The following is a 21,745-nucleotide window of genomic DNA, read 5'->3' as shown; positions in this document are numbered from 1 at the left end:
AAACTGAAAATTTAAAATTTTTTAAATTCATTTCCCTTTTTTGAGTTTTGATAAATTCCAACATTTTTTTCAACGGTAAACCCCCAACCCTGGCACAAAAACCCCCGGGCGCCCCCCCCCCAACCCCCCCACGCAATTTTTCCAAACTATTTATAAAACCGAAAAAAAGCGTCTTCGAAAAAAAAGGAATCGCACAGCCGGGTCGTTTAAAATTAACGGGGGGAAATCTATAGGGGGGAATCGTAAGCATCTGAAAAAATTTTTTGCATTTTTTTGATATTTTAATAACAAAACCCAAAATTTCCCAACTTCTTTACTTTGCCCTTATAGGCAAACAAAAAAACGAAATTTTAAAAAGTCCACAAAAAAACAATTTGGGAAAAACACAACGCAATTTGGGTAAACAAAAAAGCAATTTTGGGTCCCACAAAAGGCAATTTAGGTCACAAAATCAAATTTAGGTCCTAAAAAACGCATTTAAAAAGGCCCTCGCAAATCAATTTTTATTTCACCCAAAAAAACCAAAAACGCATTTTAAAGGTCAAAAAAAAGCCCTAAAATTTAAAACATCACAAATTGCGTTTTAAAGGTCTTTAAACAACAAAAATTTGAAAGGTAAATAAAAAAAACGAAAATTTAAAAGGGTCATACGGAAATTATTCCCCTTCACGGGGAAAGACCTAGATCCCATCCGAGATTCCTTTCCCTATGGGGGGAAACCTTAGAGCCAAAATCTTCTCGACCCATTTAAAAACGGGTTCCTCCCCCAACCCAGGGGGTAAAAAGGAAATGCTTAAAGTAAAATAAAAAAAAACTTTTCTAAAACCCTCAAACAATTCAAACTTAAGGGTGACAGTGAATAAGGGGATTGTAATAAATTCGAAGTCCGGGCGCCCAAAAAACCCTTTTCATATTTTTGGGGTTCTTTTTTTGGAAAACCCCGGGGGCAAAAAAAATGGAAAAAACAATTTAAACCTTTTCCCTGTGCGAGAAAAGGAAAATTTCCCTTGCAAGATAAAAAACCAAACCCCCTGTTCAATATAAAAACCCAAAAAGGAAAATTTCTTCTAAATTTAAAATTAGTTCCCAAATTTAGCGAAAATTAAACATAGTATTCCAATAATTAAATGAAATTTACTTTTTTAAGCATTTGAAAAACGTGCGCCCCCGGGTTTTTAAACCCCGAAGCAAACCCCTATATTGGAAAAAAACAAACCATTATATTTTTCTGAAATTGGGGAAACACTAAAAAGTTTTTCTCACGGGCCAAAATGTCTAAAATGTCCCTAAACAAATTTTCCGGTTTAACAAACAAAAAAAACACATTTTAAACGGGAATGGCCCCTTTTAAAACGCCAATTAAAAAACAGAGGGATACGCACCCCAAGAAAATCCATGTTTGCCCAAAAAAATAACTTTGTAATTTTAAAAGAAGGTAAATTCATTACGACTTCGAGCTTTTACTGGGACTAGATAGGAACATTTTCAGCGTGATCTGCACGAGCGCATGTACGTTTTTCCATCTAGAAGCTAAAATCTTTGATAGGTTGATCTACAAGAAAAATCCACACACACTAAGCATGATGAAATTCTTAGCAGAAACCAAACTGTCGAGAAGACTTTCATCTCTGCAAGGTCACAGAATGCCGATCCTCTCACCGCTTTTGTTTCAAATTCTTGACGTCAGAGTGGTCGATCCGGCTGAAGAAAAGGGTGAAGTAGGTGGAAAACTCCAACCTGGACTTGCGAAAACATCGATTCTTCCAAAACCACCACCTGTTCCAAAAGTGGAACGGTCCAAAACCGTATTAATTGATTGGTTCGTTCATGGCAAGACTCCATTACTTCAGCCAATCAACAAAGACGCTATTTTATATCGTGATATGATTCAAAAGCGGGCAAAGTTTCGGGAGATGGAGCGAGAAAGAGGACCAAAAGAAACAAAAGAAGTGAAATCGCTTGGGAGACGAATAAAAGACTCGTACTGGTTTAATCTGAAAGAGAAGAGGCGAGCCGTCAATACGATGAAACGATTGCAATTACAGAACTCCGAGATGACACCAGTGTCTAGATGGAAGTAGAATTTGAAAGTGATTAATCACATTTTGACCGAAGTACACTATTGTTTGTATAAATTTTCAATGCATCAGTTGCAGGATTTTAGAGTATCTCATTTTTTTCTGAAGACTGGGATATATGTTTTCTTTAAGCGTTTAGAAGAAAATGTGTTTTGTTATTCGAGTTTTATCCATGTTACAAAATGTATAAGCTGATTTTCCTACTTCCGGTTTTTATTCCGACTTCCGCTTCATTGAAAGTAAAAGTGAGCATCTCACAACAGTATCTCATGTCACGTATACGTTATATATCATACGACATGTTAAGTGTGCATTTAGTCCTTGAAGAATGATGTACTAAGTATTGTCGAAAAACTAGAAAAACAAGCACCGAGATATTTATTTTGTTGTGACGTCAGTGACGTCGCACCTGTACTTATGTTAGTTTTCACGTAAAAATGTTGTTTAGACGTTTCTGGACATGTCTCCGATCATCAGTTCTCATAACTGAAAAAAAACTGTTGAATGTAGCCATGATATTGCAGATGTTTGGTAAGTTAACAGAACAACTGCTTGGAGTGCAAGAATGTGACAGTGTGTGAGACCGGGACTGTTTACACGGGTACACAGTCAAACAATTAAAACTAGATTTACAGAAGTGAATACTGGAAACAGTTTGAATTTATAAGTATGTTAAGTTTAAAAGCATACATATTTTATACAAAACCTAAAATAATGATTTATCCGACTAATTAATATCGCTATGGAAACCAAATCCCGTGACATAAATTTCTGCTAAATTTCTATAATGGACTTGTCCATCTTTCAATTTGGACAGAACCACTGTTAAATGGGTGCTTACCAAAAACACACTGACTGAATGGCGAACAGCGTAGATAATGCACGGATGTGCAGGCTGATCATGATCTACACTGGTCGCAAATGGCAGAACAAATCGTGACCAGCATGATAAGGGCTAATCGCTCAACCTGAACAAAGTTCAAGTGAGCTAGAACGACAAAAAACAACATATTATTACATGACTGTATTCTATTGTTTCTCTGATTGGCTGAAAACGGTTCGAAAAGTAATGAGAACATATCATATCAACTTATCTTGGGTCATAAATAGTACGAAAATAAAAATAGATCGAAGTAGGTGCTTGGAAAACCAATATCACCCTGATTTGGTCAAAATTTATTCCTTATTTCTTTATTAAAGATACAATTGTAATAACAAGACTGACTATACATTTATTCATGTAATAAAACAATTATTGACTTTTTCATAGGTTGATATCAGGATTCGGCTCGGTGAATATAGCTCTTTTCGGGTTGATAAATACTGATATCAACCTATGAAAAAGTCGATAATTGTATAATATCACCCTCTTATAAAGCGACATTTCCTTCGAGTCCTTTTGGGAGTGCGTATGTTACACGCATCTTAACGTATTTCCTCTACATTTGAGATTTTAGACAAATACTGAAAACAAACTTTGTAATATTTTAATACAAACATTGAAATCACAATTGCTTGTCTCGCATAGACATTTTAATCTGGAACTTAAATGGGTAAAGGAAAATGCTGCGTTAATAAAAGAATCGTTCACTAGAAATATGAGCAGAGTTCATAGCAGTGAAAGTTACGCGTGCGGAGAAGAGCTTCACACATATAGTCATACATGATAATTCGCTTCCATATTGGTTGTTAAAAACGTCATGATTTCATACGTCTACCTTTTTAATGTTCGTGCATAAAGTACCTTTAGCTGCATAACAAACACATTAAAACAAAAACACACAGATTATTATGATGTTCACCTGTTGTTGTCAATAACAGAAAATGTTCTTGAAACGATTTGTTCTGGAAAACTATCGCACTTCAATTCCAACCTTAATAGGTCTCCTTGGAAGCACAAAGAATTCCGTCATAACTTCCAGTGGCACCTGAAAGAAAGCGTACTAGAGATCTTACACGGCTTATAACAGTGTTTCAAGTTGTACAGTTACTGTCGCACTGAAGTATAATTATAACTAACCTTGGCATTACGTAGGCCTACCTTGTCACTTGAAATAAAACAGGTATACGAGAAATAAGTAAAAGGTTTTGGAAAATGTGCTATATATATTTGGATGATAACGACAAACTTTTCGTTTTGTTATTCGAGAATCTACCGGCAACTGTGAAAACACCAGCCCCATCCTCATTTCCCACCCCTTAAAAAAAAAACAAACAAAAAACCCCCCAATAAATAAAGATACCATATATACCGAATAATTACCACGAACCATTATGTCATAAGTAAAGACAATGCAATTATTTCTTAACAGCAAATATCGCCAGGAAAAGCACCCTTAACTTAACTTGTTTATTTGTCCCAAGTCAGTTTTCACTCCGGGAGAACTACGTTCCAACGTAAGTCAAGTCTCATCGATATCATGTGACATACCTCAACGATGAAGCTACGGTATCGCTTCGAATGACCTTGTTGATTCACTTATTATGTGTAATTAAGCATATATTTTACGTTTTCATAACTGAAAAGATAAGTTTGATGTGTAGAAGATAATTAGCTATTTGTAGCATTTTGCAAGATACAACGAACTATTTTACAAATACACTTATGTAAGCTATATAAATGTTGCAATGCCGCAACGATAACATACATTATGTGACAACGTCTCACATACAGTGTTGCAAAGTCTCAGCATCATAATTACCATTTGAACTTGTAGTAAATTACACTTATTAGATAGTACGTACATGCGTACGCCGGTAATCAATACTGTATAGATAATTAGGATAGTAAAGCATTACTCCAAGAACTTTCCACATAAATTAGCTATTTCGTAACAAATGTTTTCGACACCATGTGCAGGCGTATTGCTCATTTTATCCGCATATAATAATTATTATTACGTCGTGCAAATTTATTAGGAACCTGAGACGTCATAACTCGTAACCATATAATAAAATCTGTAAAAAGATCCTTTGGAAGCAAAAAATGCAACCAAGAAGAATAATAGCAGACTCGGTTTGATTGAGTCTGTTCATGAGAGGTAATGAAATGTGCAACACCTCTCACGCCCCCTAGCACCGGCTTAAGCGGAACTCTATTATATATGTGTTGAATGGACTCCATGATCCCAAAGGACTAGAAAATATAACAACACTGAATCTAAGTACGGGGAGACTTTTTACAGCCGCCGCCACACGGCACTTAAAGATTGCTGTTGTGATAGTTAATAAAATCTGTAAAAAGATACTTTGGAAGCAAAGAATGCAACCAAGAAGAATAATAGCAGACTCGGTTTGATTGAGTCTGTTCATGAGAGGTAATGAAATGTGCAACACCTCTTACGCCCCCTAGCACCGGCTTAAGCGGAACTCTATTATATATGTGTTGAATGGACTCCATGATCCCAAAGGACCAGGCGCAAGTGCCCTCAGGACGGATATTTCTGTTGAGGTCGTAAACACATAACTGGATTTTTTCTTGCATATCGCATAAAAATTACCGTTTCATTCTGACAGATCATTTTTGTTGCATGCCGTATTTTACAAATAACAACAGAAATTTAAAGCAATTAGAAACACTTCATTTGCAGTACTCATTCTTATGGCAGAGCATGCACCCACAGCGCGGGAAATGAACGTCCGTAACTCTAAGCCGAAGTGACGTCATTACATTCAAGTGAAGCACAATAACAAAGTTCCACTTTAGTTTTATCGTTTTATGAACGTATTTCAGACCGACAAAAATACTACATGTAAATAGGACGAAGAGAAGGTCTCAAGGTACATGATAATGTCTACGTTCACATATACAATACCATATAATATCAAAGCAGCACAAGTTGTCATAACCAGCACGACAGCCATCGCATGGGGTGCCAGATGGGTTTTGCAGGCATTGGTAATGTCGACGGAAAGGCCAGTCCGGTGTATTTTTCCTTATTACGTATATAAAATTATTTCAATTGAGTTTCAATGGACTGCGATCGTGCAATATTTTTCCTTATTATATATATTACTATAAATAGTAACAAAAAGCCGTTTAAAACGGTCATTACGGCTTCTGTTTATGTATCCATAATGGTTCAGTGCGCCTCTGGCGCCATAACCATAACGGCCCCGGGTAACCAGAACGTCAGCGCGTTTTGATGTTGACGTCATGAAGCAACATTATTTATGGCGATCGAAAGGTCGCTGAATCAGATCGATTGTCAAATATTGATGACATTGTTGATAAAAAAGCAAAACAAATAATTCTTTTAGGTGTTTGGAAAATATATAAAATGAAAATACCAAAATAAATATGAAGTGAACGTATATGATAAAAAAGTCAATAAACGGCTGGTTGTGCCTTCTAGCCGCAATGGCACACCTATAGTTTAATAATAGTCCTCGAAATAAAGCCCTTGGGATATATTATAACACTAGACGTGCCATTATGGCAAGAAAGCACAACCCAGTCGTATATTAACTTCGTAGCAATTCTTTATGATATGATTTTCTTTTCAACCCTAAATTATGCTGGATGTAAGAAAGTACAACTATCAAGGCATTTGATTTTATACAACATGTAGCCCTTATCCAAATGGTATAGAAACTGAAAAACCCCAGTAAATGCTTGAACAAATGAAAAATGCACGTTAAACTCTTCTTAAACGATTATATACACGTATAATAAACAGGTAAATAGATGGGAGAACGGTGTCTTTGAGTGATAATGTCCCTAAAAGCAAATAATAGCCCTCGAGCTATTATCACCTTGGCAGGGCCATTATTACTCAAAGGCACCACTCTCCATTCATTAAACTGTACATATGTTATTGCGGACAACGCTTTCATATCGGAGAGTAATGTTTTCTAAACGTTTAAATGGAAAGAATCGCGTGATGTCCATGACGTCCACACGCACGTTGCGACATCTATTTGACGTTTCAACTTGTGGAAAATATGAATACGCGTCAGCTTCATTTGTTTATTAGATTTTCAAAGAAATTCTTCTCGTGTTTTTCCTGTGTCGTACCAGAAAGAAAATTTAGACATAAAGTAATTACTTGATAGTAGGTATGTAATTAAAACGTTATCAACTTTGTATGTGGATATATGCACTCGTTCTTTCGCTCCTAAGGTTGCGCAATATTACTGCTGCAGAACAAGTGCATTATATCCACATGCAAAGTCAATAACCTATAATATCGACGTTTTAGTTTTATTTTGGGTGCGTGTCGTCAATTGTGACGTCAGTTTCATGGATGTCGTCATGTTTTTAAGTTCTTTAACTAGGACATTTTCAGTTCCACTTGGGTTAAAGAACAACTTTGTTTATCATTGATGTAATGAATAATACACACGTAGTAATTATAAAAAGATTTTTAGATTTGCATCGATAAATAAGCATTCATTCTTCATAAAAAACAAATACAAATATCAAACAGGGAATGCCACGTACCAAAAACGCAGCCTCCTCAAAACGAAACCCCCAGCACGCAGACGCGTACACCACACACACACACACACACACACACACACACACAAACAAAACAAAACACACAAAGCCAACACACAAGGACAACACGAACAAATAATGGAACACTGTGGGCACCGCCTTGGAACGGTCAGTGGCAAAAACACCACTGGGGAGCTTAAACCGGTTTATGGTGCGCACCCAACCTCACTCTTACCCCTACCATGTTCCAAAGACACGGACAGTGTAAATAAAAGTAATCCCCTCCAGGTGAATCTCTTACACACGTAATGGAAACAGAAAGGCATGACATGTAAAACACAAAAATGCTCGTGTATAAAAATATAAAAAGCAAACCTTAAGAACCAAAACGTATGTACTCAATGCCTTTTCGCGCAATATTTCTCTATTTCCGCTGCATAACGCGTGCATATACCTAGATACAAATCTAATAACCTACGATTACATGCTTACTTCAGGTTTCTTAGTTGCGTCCTGTGCTTCAAAAGAATCGTTTTACAGACTTAATAATAATTAAGGTGTGCGCATGCAATAGTATAAGTCAACTCCGCGGCTACCCCGTACATATTGCTAGTAAGATATCTTGGGGAAACCGTCAAATGATAATAAAAGAAACGGATAAAAAAAAATACTAGTACATATGTACATACTTTGAACAAAACCTGATATTCAGTCACAGACTTTCTGGTACATTTCACTCGAATATAAGTAATGTTTAGCCGCAAGACTTCGATGAGTGTCAGTAACGCTTACCTATGTCGCGTTTAGAGTTAGTAACATCATCGGTTAGAATGAGGAACATGATATTAAATAAATATTGCCTGTTTATGATAAAGCAGTTGCAGTAATATATTTCTAAGATTATAACTGGTATTGCCTTTAATCGATCGTTGACTGTCAGTAAGTATTGCTGTTGAAAAATGTAGTATATTTGTTTTATTCTGGAAAATAGCAAAATGATTCTATTTTCTAAATAACAGACAACTGTTTTTGAAATTCAAATGTTTTGATAAATTTATGCGATTACTTCTAGAATCTGAATACATGTTCAAGTCAAGACATAAGTAAATATCATAAAAGTAATTGCTATATATGAAAATAATATAAGCCGTGTCACATTGAGCGATACCGTAACCAGAAATCGTTGAGATATGTCACATTATATCGTTGAGACATGACTTACGTTGGAACGTAGTTCTCCCGGAGTGGTTTTAGATGACTCAGTTATATTTACTGTGAACATATTACCTCCGTTTCTTCACACTTAATATTAAACTTTCTAAATATGGACTAATTGTCTCCGATTCTTCACATTTTCAACTTCAGCTTTCAAACCATGGACATTTTATTTCTGTTTCTTCACACTTAACAAAATTGAGCTAAGTTTCTAAGAATGGACACTATAATAAGTATTAACACCGTTTCTTCACATTAATAAACTTCAGTTTTCTAAGCGCGGACATATTACTTCCGTTTCTTCACACTTAATAAACTAAAGCTTTCTAACCATGGGGATACTTACCTCCGTTTCTTCACATTACAAACTCCAGCTTTCTAAGCACGGACATATTACTTCCGTTTCTACACACTTAACAAACTTCAGCTTTCTAACCATGAGGATATTACCTCCATTTCTTCACACTTAACAAACTACATCTTTCTAAGTATCGGACATATTACGGTAACTTCCGTTTCGTCAAACTTTACAAGCTTTTGCTTTCTAACCTCCGTTTCTTCACATTGCAAACTTCAGCTTTCTAAGCATAGATATATTACCTCCGTTTCTACACGTTTTACAAACTTCAGCTTTCTAAGCATGGAAATGACAGCAATTTTTGCCTCCAGCAACGCTAGCCTCATACCAATACAGTTCCTGGGCCCGTGACCGAATGGTGCGAATACGAATGGGTCACGCTTGGCCTTCTCCTCGGTGGTAAATCTAATAAAAAGAAAACATGACAACAAGTAAGAGCCATCAAGTCAAAGAGATCCATCCGATAGAGCTAGCGAAAATAATGGAAGCTTGTATGACACAATATTTGAGCCGTGCCATGCGAAAACCAACATAGTGGGTTTGCGACCAGCATGGATCCAGACCAGCCTGCGCATCCGCGCAGTCTGGTCAGGTTCCATGCTGTTCGCTTTTAAAGCCTATTGGAATTGGAGAAACTGTTAGCGGACAGCATGGATCCTGACCAGACTGCGCGGATGCGCAGGCTGGTCTGGATCCATGCTGGTCGCAAAGCAACTATGTTGGTTTTCTCATGGCACGGCTCATATATTAAATACGCTTACATGGAGTGAAAAATGTATCGAAAAATAACATACTTGTAAACTTAATAATCATTTTACAGTATACATTTACTGTATGGCTTACCGTACAGTAATCAGAATTATCATATAGATTACTATTAATAAAAATAAATTTACCGTACAATTACACAAATACCATTTAAATTGCTCAAGTGATACTGGCACATGTGCAAATAACGTAATTCATTTCTAGCTTTGTTGCTGACCCTTTCACTCCAAACCTCACTCGTTTTCACTGTCCAGTCGTTGCGGTTCTAAAATTAGACAAACCTAAACATACCTCATTTAAGCGCAAGATTTGGCTGTACGACAGAGGTAACTATGATGACTACAAAGCAAAACTCCAAGCAACTAACTGGGAGACTCTGATGGACAGTAATGACCTGGAAAAGGTTACTCAAGACATTACAGAGAGTATCTTATCAGCTGCATCAGAATCTATACCAAATAAAGTAGTAACCATCCGACCAAATAACATCCCATGGCTAAACACTAAATTACGTAAACTCATTAGAAAACGCAATAAGATACATAAAAGGGCAAAAAAGTCTAACACAGTTGAATCATGGGCTACATTTAGGCAAGTACGTAACGAGGTCACTAATCAGATACACAAAGCAAAACTAGATTATCAAAATAAATTAATTGAAAAAGTTAACTCATCCAATATTTCAGCCAAATCATGGTTCAAAACAGCAAAACAACTTACACACAAACAAACATCCAAAACTATCCCAACCTTATACGAAGGCAACATGGAAGCGTCCACAGACCAGGGAAAAGTAGAACTTCTTAACCAGTATTTCTGCTCACAATCTACCATTGACGACCAAAATCGTCCCTTACCACATAGCCAAATGTTAACCAACTCATCTTTATCTAATATTACTGTCACTCCCCAGGATGTAAAAGATGCTCTTACTCTTATAGACCCATCAAAAGCCAGTGGTCCAGACCTTGTCAGTCCAAAACTTCTCCGCGAAGGCACATCAGCACTATCCGAACCACTTTCCAATTTTTTTAACAAACTATTGATGGAATCTTACTTTCCAGATTCTTGGAAACTTGCAAATGTCACACCGTTATTCAAAAAGTCAGATCCGTCAAAACCATCTAACTACCGTCCAATATCCCTACTCAGCTGTCTTGGCAAGCTCATGGAGCGCTGTGTCCATAAATACGTTTACAACTACCTTGTCAACAACAACCTCCTCACAACTTTTCAATCTGGTTTTATTAAGGGCGACTCCACCGTCAACCAGCTTACATTTATCTACAATGATATTTGCCGAGCCCTTGATGAAGGAAAGGAAGTGCGTGCAGTATTCTGCGATATTTCTAAAGCCTTTGACCGGGTGTGGCATCGTGGACTTTTACAGAAACTGTCTTCACTGGGTGTAAAGGGTTCACTTATTCAGTGGATTTCTTCCTATCTGTCGTCCCGTAAACAACGTGTCGTCTATGCAAACGCCTCTTCTAGTTGGTCTCAGATTAATGCTGGCGTTCCTCAAGGGTCCATACTCGGACCTCTTCTGTTTTTGACCTATATCAACGACATTGTCTCTATTACCAACTCTAACATTCGTCTTTTTGCTGACGACACCAGTCTGTACATAATAGTCGAAAATCCCAATCAGGCATCAACTGCCTTAAATTCAGATCTCCAAAGTATTCATTCTTGGTCTGAGTCCTGGTTAGTATCTTTCAATCCATCAAAGACTGAATCAATGGTCTTCTCACGCAAACACTCCAAACCACATCATCCAATGTTATCTATGAACAATGCAGCAATCACAGAGGTATCTACTCATAAACATCTTGGACTAACTTTCTCAAACGACCTGAAGTGGTCAACCCATATTTCCATCATACTGAAAAAAGCATGGCAGAGGATTGGAATAATGAGGTCGCTGAAATTTGTGCTTAACCGCTCTAGCCTTGAACGAATGTATTTTTCATTCATTCGCCCTCTTCTTGAATACTCAGATGTAGTCTGGGACAACTGTAGTGAAGCTCTGAAAATGATATTGAGGCAGTCCATAACGAAGCAGCTCGTATAGTAACCGGTGCAACAAAATTATGCAATATCCAGAAACTGTTACATGATTTGAAGTGGGAGACCCTCGCAGAGCGGAGGAAAAAACATCGTCTCATCTTATTCTACAAAATGCTTTATGGTCTATCTCCATCTTACATGTCTGATCTCATTCCAGGTCGTGATCAAATTAACGATGAAGGCTACAATCTAAGAAACATAAGAAGTGTAAACGCCAGGACACAGTCTTACAATTCTTCATTTCTGCCCAAAACAATCCGTGACTGGAATGCATTACCACAAACGACAAAAGAAGCAGCTACCCTAACAGCTTTCAAATCAGCGCTAAACAAAAACTTATCTAAATCTTCTCATCTGTTTAACTGTGGCTCTAGAAAGGGACAAATTCTACATACTCGATTGCGTCTTGGGTGCAGTTCTCTGAATTATGACATCCAAAGAAGATCTTTAACTGAATCCGCTCTTTGCACCTGTGGAAACACTGAGACTGTCGATCACTACCTGCTTCGTTGTCGTAAATATCAAACAATTCGTGAAAGGTTTTTCTTAAATACTCCATGTCCATTGTCAGTAAACAATCTTCTCAATGGCAACGATAGGCTTTCTTTCGAGCAGAATAAATCTCTAATCGTTGATGTTCAGCGTTACATTCTCGCAACAAAAAGGTTTACTACCTAATTCGGCCCTGCTCTGTCGATTTGCACCCCGGTACCGTGAGTATATACTTGATTCAAGCAACACTCCTTTTTATTTTACAAAATTTAGTAGAAACAGATAGCATTACAACCATGTTATATAATTCTTATTTGTCATATAAAATTAGTTATCACTAGCCATGATTCCTGACAATATGGTATTTGATGATTTGTAGTTATTTCATGGAGATGAATTTATATAAGTTTTAAATAACTTGTTTTCCGATCCATTAATTTCATGTATTTATTGTTGTATACCATGTATGTCAAACTTTCTGAAATAAAGTTTAAACCAACGTAATATTGGCATTACTACTGGTCAATAAACGACTGGGGCGTGCCTTCTGGCCACAGTGGCACACCTAGTTTTACAATGGCACTGGGCTAAAGCCCACTGGCCAGAAAGCACATTACAGACGTATTTTAACCTCTTATTATTTGCCCTCCGTACAAAACTTTTATTACAAGACATCATAAAAAATGTTTTCAACATCTAGTGAATCTAGAACGGTCATATAGACAAAATGCCTCATTAATTGAAGGAAGAATGATATATGATTTCTGACCATTTCACATAAACACGTCATTGTACGCACGCACGCACACACGTATTTTTGTTATACACAATCATTATAGGTTATAACACACTAAATAGTTGTTGTTCTTTATTCTATATAAAATTGACCTATTTCCAATGGCCGCAGCACACATCAGGACCCATTTTAAATGTCTGTAAACTACATTTTCTTGAAGAATATTGTCAGTGCTAAATAAAAATCAAAAGAAAAGTGGGGGTCATGTATGATGCAAGAAAAATAATTTCAGTCAAACACACAAACTGCAAAATCAGCTAAAAAATGAGACCCCAAATTATACGTGACTGGTGGTGTATGATCTAAGTTTCCATGAAAAATTTTGTCATGTTGTTATTTCATTATCAAAATGCTATCTACATGTCAAGCATAGATCTGTCATGTGATTTTACCAAAAAAAAAAAATGCAAAGAAAATAAGGAAAATAGCTCTACACAGCGAAAAAACTGAGGACTATTTGTATCCGCCATTATGCTACCATTTATTTTCGCGCCATTTTTCCATTTAGTGTCTGTATGCCTTATAGTACGGAGCAATGGACGGACGGGAAAACTGACATTACGAGTTCTATATGTTCTACAGTTCGATGGACACCCTACCTTTCTGGGTTAAACGTATAGGGATCCGGATAGTACCTAGGATCATGATGGAGATACCAGATGTTGAATACAATTGGGGTCCTTCCTGTGAACCAGTGTCCATCAATCTCCACGTCCCTATTCTGAGATGTCGTTCTCTGTACCCTGTCAGTTACAACAAAATAATAGGCAACCTTCGTAGTTATTTGATTTCAAATTCATGCTGATATCTTCATGGAACAAATACCGGATTACAAACTCATAAAAATTTAACAAAATTTCAACATAGACAGCTTTGAAAGTTCTAATTATAAACGTATTGTTCTATACACTTGTCCTAGTCAAATGTTGCGGAAAGTATATGTTTTAAGTCTTACATAGCAAACGGTGGGTACATCCTCAAAGTTTCATTGATAACACAGTCTAGATACGGCATTTCCAAAGCGACGTCATAGCTAATCTCAGCAGCGTCCTGAATCGGAAATAGATGTATATTTGTTAAGAATTGAAAAGAAGAAACATCGGCACATGAACGTCATCTCATTGGCTTAATATTGAATATGGTCGACATAGAGGCATAGAAAGACAAAATAGAGTACGTAAACTTTGTAATAAAAGGGTAGTCGAAGACGAGTATCACTTTGTGTTGGAATGTGAAGCATTTAAAGAGCTACGCATTATTCATTTACCAAGATGTAATCGAGTTAGTCCAAGTATGGCTAAATTGGTATACATGTTGAAAACTTATAGTCAACCATTGTTCCATAAAATGTCTGTATATATATGATCAAAGCTTTCAAACAAAGACAAAATATATTGAATGCGACATGATTGTGTAAAATGTATATCAAATTATGTGACTGAAGTATTATTTGTGGCATATGCAAGTACAAAAAAAATGTAATCCTTTTATATTTGTACTTTTTTAAACATTCTCTTCAATTTGATTGCCATTCAGTTACTGTCATATTACCATTGTTGCCATTATTTTCATGATCATGCTACTATTTGTATTGGTTTATGTCGATATGCTGTATATGCATAAGACTTAATAAAAGTTCTGTTCTGTTCTGTTCTGTTCTATTCTGATGCTTCAATATATATATATTGTTGAGATAACCTTTCTTGACATAATTGTCTCTCTGGGAGTTAACTTTTAACAATTTTTAGACAATATATAGCAATATTCATTCGTACACGAGAAGATTTCAGAAGTAGCAGCTACACAATACAACGCTATTTTTAGTATAAAAGGTATGTTATGTAAAATATACCTATCCTAAAAACTAACCGCTACCTAGTGATGTACATTTCACCCCCACTTAAAGTTCATGAAAATCATTCTGGTCTAATATATCTACTGGTTCAGTGCCTAAATCCGGACAGTGCTTAATAATTCGGACACCGTTTAAAAATGCTTTACGATTATGATTTGTTACTGAAATGAACAGGATTGACGCAAACGAAAGCTTTGATGACCAGCTGTCAACAACAGTGTACGAATGTAAGCTTTTCCAGAGAAAACTACCTTCAAATATCCGCACCGCATAAAATTAACTTTGTGTGTGTTGTGGGATGACGTCATACAGCGCGCGACAGTTTATTGAGGTGCGACGAGGTACTGATTAAATAAGAAAAATATTCTGCCTATTGCAGACGACTCTTTTTGTTTGCTGATCGAAACCGATGTAAAAACATGTTTTAGAATTCTGTACTACCCTCAGTATTTATTTAAAAGATTTAACCAATTTCTGTTATATATCAATTAATTCAATAGAAAAAAAATGCCAGCTTTTTGCAGACAAGGGAAGCAATTCATTAGATAAAATCGGCGCAGTGTCATTATAATGATCCCCGTAGTTGTGTCAAAATGTATAACGACAGCGACAGAATCTGCATGTAAGAAAGAATAATGTTAAACATTAATTTTAGCTCAGATAAATTCTATTATATTATTGTTATATTTGGCAATTATATATTTAAAGTTAGAAACTAGTCCACATGATCACGTGATGAACAGGTAATAAAATTTTATTCGGACGGAGATGTTTGTATATATTTACAGGACTGTATTTGACTGCTTTATTTTAAACGAAGTCGTGTTTATTGTTATTTTTGGGTGCACATATTAGTTGCATTTTATACCCAAAATAGTGTCCGAATATTTAAGCACTCTGAAGGTCAATTTTGACAGCTTTTATTCGGATGACATTTTTATGATGAAATCAGCAATATACGATTTTGTTGTTTTGCAAAGAGATTTATAAAGAACCTAAAATTATACAGTTAAAAGTTTGTACACGTGTGATTTCATAATGCAAAGTTACTGTCAAAAACTCACCAAAAGTGTCCGGATTTAGGCACTGGACCAGTAACTGTTAGTTCGTAACAAGATATTGTATTTCTCATTTTTTATGCAAATCATGTATAATTACCATTGTGGAAACAAAAGAATACAATTATTCAGTGGTGGGTCTTTAATAGTTCTTTATAATGCGTGTAAAGTTAAAACATGACGCATTTTGAGACCTCGGTTTACCCACTGTAAACCCATTATGCGAGGATGATAATATCAACAGCGGTGTTATAATGCGAGGATAAAAATATTAACTGTGGAGTCATTACGCGAAGATAAAAAATATCAGCAGCGGTATTATTACGCGAAGATAAAAATATCAACTTCGGTATTATTACGCGAGGATAAAAATATCAACAGCAGCCATAACACGTGCTCGCACTTACTGTTGGGACTCTCTCATCAACTTCTTGTAGAAGCTTGTCCTGAACATCTGGGTGAGTGGCGAGGAGATAGGAAACGTACGATAGAAGTGCAGCCATTGCTTGATAACCAGCTAAGAAGCCAACAAATCCTTGTGCTAATATCTCATCTTCCGAAATGCCTAAAAGCGTGTAAAAATTGTGTATGAATTGTAATTACAGGAGATAACATATATTAGACCACTTGCATTAAGAAACCCCTTTTCAGTCCTTTTTTGTTTTGTTAAAAACAAACTACGCTGTGTTAAAAAGATCACTTGCGTTTAAAAGTCCACGTTTTGCTCTTCATTTAAGTGGTCTCTTAATTACACGCTGCTAGATTAATACAGAAACGCATTCATCCATCCACAAATCCCAACAACAAATTGTATGATTCTAATTTAGATCACAATTCTGAAACTTAGTGATGACGAGGCTGCATCTGACATTTTTCTACAAGCTCAGATATATATTTTCGGACAATGCAGTCATTACTTACTCTTGTCCGCTTTGTTTTCACCATCAGATTCACTTTCAAATTCACGCTTTGCATTCAGCATAAGCTGCAACATATCCGTCCTTTTAGTCTGAAATTCAGTTGTTAAAAAGTAAAAACTTTTCAGCAAAAATCGTTAATTTTTTTCAATAATATTCTCCATTCTTTGAGTATGTCTCTAAAATTGCATTTATAAAACATATTTATAATATTATGTGGGTGGTGTTCTACTTTCTGGTCAGAGACCACCAATTCAAAAAAGTACAGGGAATACGATAAGTGTATACCTGGGAATAAGTTCTGATTGGTCAGTCATGTACATTTATAAAACATATTTATGATATTAGGTGGGTGGTGTTCTACTTTCTGGTCAGAGACCACCAATTCAAAAAAGTACAGGGAATAAGATAAGTGTAAACCTGGGAATAAGTTCTGATTGGCCAGTCATGTAAACAAACCCGAGAAGTGATCACTATTCATATGTTTTTCGTCCGATGTTTTGGTGGAACTGAGATAGTTCTTGATAAACATGTGATGAGATATATATAAAAGTACATGTTTCGATTTATGGCACGCCATACACGCCATGATGTTATAATGGAAGTCTATGGGAAAACAATTGGTGGTTTCTAACCTATATTAGAGCTAAAACAAACTTTTGTCGGAAGCCATCACAGGTAATGTTAATGGTCACAAATCTGTTGTAAATGATGTAAAAAGACGTTTTCGTACAAAATTAAGCGTGAAATTTGAATATTCAAACTTCTACAAATCCATCCACCTTGATTCAAGCCTATGTACATAACAATCCACCTAACTACCCAACAAACAACTTAACGTATTTCCTACCTACCCTACCTACCTACCTACCTACCTTACAAAATAGAAAAGGTGGAAACTTCACAGGTCGCTCAACACGACAAAAAACGAAAATGTTGCAGGCTCGGTTTGATTGAGCCTATTCATGGACGGTAGTGGAAATGCATGCTACCGTCCACGCCCTCTATCCCCGGGTTGAGCAGAACTCAACATTTACACATGCTAAAAGTACAAAAAGCAATTTAGAGACATCCACAGATGTATTCAAATGGGGTGAACATGGAACCTTCAATGATACACGGGTTGTGTCGTGTAATTCAATGAACAACCCACACATTCAAATAAAGCCCGTTCTACCACCCCAACCCCATTTACCTACCTAGTTTCAATATCATCACCTACGTTTGATTTTAAATAGAAACTTAGTATTTCTTAAGTAAATACTAGACGTGAGAAAACAAAACCATGTGGAAATTAAAGGCTAATTACGTCATTTTTCTCCTTTCGTTCCTCTATTATCCTTTTAACAGAATCACAAAAAAATTTAGCGCTGTCACTAAACAGAAGACTCCGTTTAAAACATTTTCTCATAATCCACCATAAGTTCGGGAAAAGCACTGAAACGAAAACAAGTATATTCTACTGTAATAACAAAGTTATTAAACATATGAACAACGAGATGCGTAACTTGGAACCGTCATATGACGTTATTCAATCAATATTACACAGACCGTCATATAAGGTCATTACATATAGTGTCATCATACCTGTTACAGCCAAAATCATACTTAGCAAATTTTCCCTGAAGCCGGTGTCACAGTGACGTCATTTCCTATTCGCCGCGTTCTCGTACAGGAGTTTGGATTATTAATGACACTATTTTCCAATTACTTTCCAATGTTTTATCTTTTAATGGACAATAATCTTTTTTTCTCGACTAACTGGAAGCCTTTCTTGCATGATCTTTGAGTGACAGATCTAGATAATTTTCAGCAATCGAATGACGTTCTGTATTCCCTGCGGAGAGAACTACTTCCATTCCGCTAGACGGCTTTTTAGCTTCCGGCGAAACTTTTAAGGCTGTGACTAAATACAGAGTTGGTGCGCCTGTGATATATTACAGACTCCGGTATATACCGGATTAACTAAATTTGAACAAAAATACCTTAAATGTATATATTTTGTAACCATGGTGATTCTAACCCTGACCCTTAGTCAGTATATTATGCACATTATACACTAAATGCGTGCGGACATGCAAAAAAAAAATGAGTATTTTTGCCGTGCGTTCCATTTGATAATAATTCCGCGCATGCGCGGAACGGCTGCACCAAATCTGCAATGAGAAACATTCAACTTTTAAAATCCACCACTGAGTGTGTTTTAGGGAGTCGTATAAAATTAATGATTTTGGTAAGTATCAGTCGGTATGTTTTTATCTAATTTCTCGAAGAATTTATATAAAAAGTTTGAAAGCTTGTCACTACGTTCGTACTCATCCGTATCCGAAATGTGTTCGTACTCAAAATAACTCGAATGTAAAGTTATTATTCTTTAAATTGTGTTCCTTTTTACCAAATTTTTAAGTAATATGAAATATTATTGGTTATATCATATTTGTTATAATGACAAAGATAAAAACTCGTTTAAAAACTTTCAGTACGTGCTTTGGGTAGTGTTGTTGATTTATGGGCCCTGGTTATGGATATGTTTATCGTTTTCAAGAACAACAGAATGGTAATTAAAAAATGTACCGGAATGGTAAAGTCATCACATATGAAAACAATACATTTACTCGTCGTTGAATGTTTTTATGCAAGAATAGCGACAATACACGTTTGTTTCGTGTAGTAACGTCTGCAGAAGCCGGCTGGAACGTTTGTGACCGAGACCGAACGTTTGTGACCGAGACCGAAGGTAATATACAAAAAAAAACGTGTATTATTACTACAATACTATTAAGAGAGTTAAAACTAAGATAATTTGATTCATATATTTCTGAAATTCGTTTGCAACCAGTATGTGTTCTTTAATAAGGCTTCCCGAATAGAGCTTTACCAAATTTAATCTTCGACATACTCGGGTTGATTACAAACCGAATTGTGTTCACTGCTACAAGTAGACACCGTAGTTTATATGACTGAAAAATTGTTGAAAAAGACGTTAAACCCGAACACACGCACACACACACACACACACACACACACACACACACACACACACACACACACACCGGAAGAGATGTAGATGCCAGATGGTAAATGGTTTATGCATTACTTTCTCAATGAAATTTTCACGAGGGATGAACGAAAACGAAAAACTGTCGTAACTAAATGATTTTAAATCAAACAGCTCTGATTTACTTACTGGCAAACATTATCCAGAGATTTCCATTTATTTCTGTAGTTGCTTTCTCGGCAAGCGATGTAAAAGGATCATTTGGATTCTTGTAAGTGTCGGTACGTATCCCGAAAGCTGTACCTGCAATTACGTCTAGTCCGAAACAACCGAAATGCCTGAAATACGCAAAAGGTACAAAGAGAAATTACCGAAATGCATGAAATACACAAAAGGTACAATCAGAAAGTACCGAAATGCCTGAAATACACAAAAGGTACCTTCAGAAATTACCGAAATGCATGAAATACACAAAAGGTACAATCAGAAATTACCGAAATGCCTGAAATACATAAAAGATATAATCCGAAATTACCGAAATGCCCGAATTACAAAAAAGCTACAATCAAAAAGAAGTGTTTGAATCTCTCATGAACAGATTCAACAATCACAATAGCAACCTTCATAATGCTGAGCGCCAAGCGAGGAAGCTATACTAGTATCATTTTTACGTCTTTGGTATGACGCGGCCGGGGATCGAATCCACAACCTCCCGCACTCGAAGCGGACGCTCTACCACTAGGCTACCGAGGCGTTTCCACATACTTGGACTCAGTGTAGTTATATTTTCTGGTCCTTTTGGATCATGAAACCCTTCCAATATACGACTTGGCAATTCTGATGCTTTGTTCCAAACATTTATACTATATGTATGTGTGGTTTATGACTAAGACTGCATTCCGCTTATTTTCTTGTTCAAATCACATTTTCTTGTAAGAGTTATCTATAATCTATTCACTCTACGAAGTCACATGAAAGGTACATTATTGTGCAGATTCTGTATAAATGTAAAGGAAATTAGAAAAACAGAGCCTTTCACCATAACATAATGAAGCATTTTGAAATGCGAAATATATACTCTTTGTATCTCCTACGAAGGAGATACTAAGTCCTACGTAGGAGATACTAAGTCCTACGTAGGAGATAGTATGTCCTACGTAGGAGATACTAAGTTCTATGTAGGAGATACTAAGTCGTACGTAGGAGATACTAAGTCGTACATAAGACCAATCTAAATCTCTCTCCTGGCACCAGGACGCTGCCATACGAACCAACTTGACGACACGATTTGATAGAAATTGTTTTAAAAAGTGACCGAACCTACTTTCTAACTTCTACTGGTTCACCGTGCCTGGCTTTGTCTAATAGTCCGGTGACAAGGCAGCCTGAGCAGTAATTAATCTCTGAGGTCATCTAAAAATACACCAAGATGATAAATTATATAACTTTACACGTCATGTGAAACGTTTAGGTTACACTATCTGATTTAGTACGTTAAAATTAGGAAAAAAAAGGGATAAATCAAAATTAGTGAAAAGGTTTAATGTATTTCTACTTTTAGCTCTAGCAGCACTAAAGAAGGATCGAGTGCGCCTGTTTGAATAAAACTGGGAGATGGCCAAGTTTGATGAAGATCCGCTAAGCGGTTCATGAGAAAAAGTCGCTTAATAGTATTTTTTACTTTTACTTTTAGTAGCCCCTAA

General features: G+C 36.3%; 1 protein-coding gene across 4 annotated transcripts in view; it reads right to left on the bottom strand.

Moving 5' to 3' along the window:
- Positions 1-3,551: 3,551 nt before the first annotated feature.
- LOC123531405 (cytochrome P450 3A14-like) overlaps positions 3,552-21,745 on the bottom strand; it is a 42,194-nt gene continuing 24,000 nt past the window's right edge. For 3 of the 4 annotated variants that reach the window (XM_045312333.2, XM_053517769.1, XM_045312331.2), the window contains exons 7-15: positions 21,367-21,455; positions 20,232-20,380; positions 18,354-18,481; positions 17,049-17,136; positions 16,535-16,692; positions 14,170-14,264; positions 13,814-13,957; positions 9,334-9,496; positions 3,552-4,006 (exon numbers count right to left, since the gene is read on the bottom strand). In XM_045312333.2, coding sequence (XP_045168268.2) covers positions 3,932-4,006; positions 9,334-9,496; positions 13,814-13,957; positions 14,170-14,264; positions 16,535-16,692; positions 17,049-17,136; positions 18,354-18,481; positions 20,232-20,380; positions 21,367-21,455 — 1,089 coding nt within the window. In that variant the 3' untranslated portion in view covers positions 3,552-3,931. The remainder of the gene's footprint in view (positions 4,007-9,333; positions 9,497-13,813; positions 13,958-14,169; positions 14,265-16,534; positions 16,693-17,048; positions 17,137-18,353; positions 18,482-20,231; positions 20,381-21,366; positions 21,456-21,745) is intronic. The other variant, XM_045312334.2, reaches the window with a different exon arrangement.

Source organism: Mercenaria mercenaria, chromosome 11 (genome assembly GCF_021730395.1).
Source record: "Mercenaria mercenaria strain notata chromosome 11, MADL_Memer_1, whole genome shotgun sequence".
Taxonomy (NCBI): Eukaryota; Metazoa; Mollusca; class Bivalvia; order Venerida; family Veneridae; genus Mercenaria; species Mercenaria mercenaria.
This window is presented reverse-complemented; position numbering and strand designations above follow the sequence as displayed.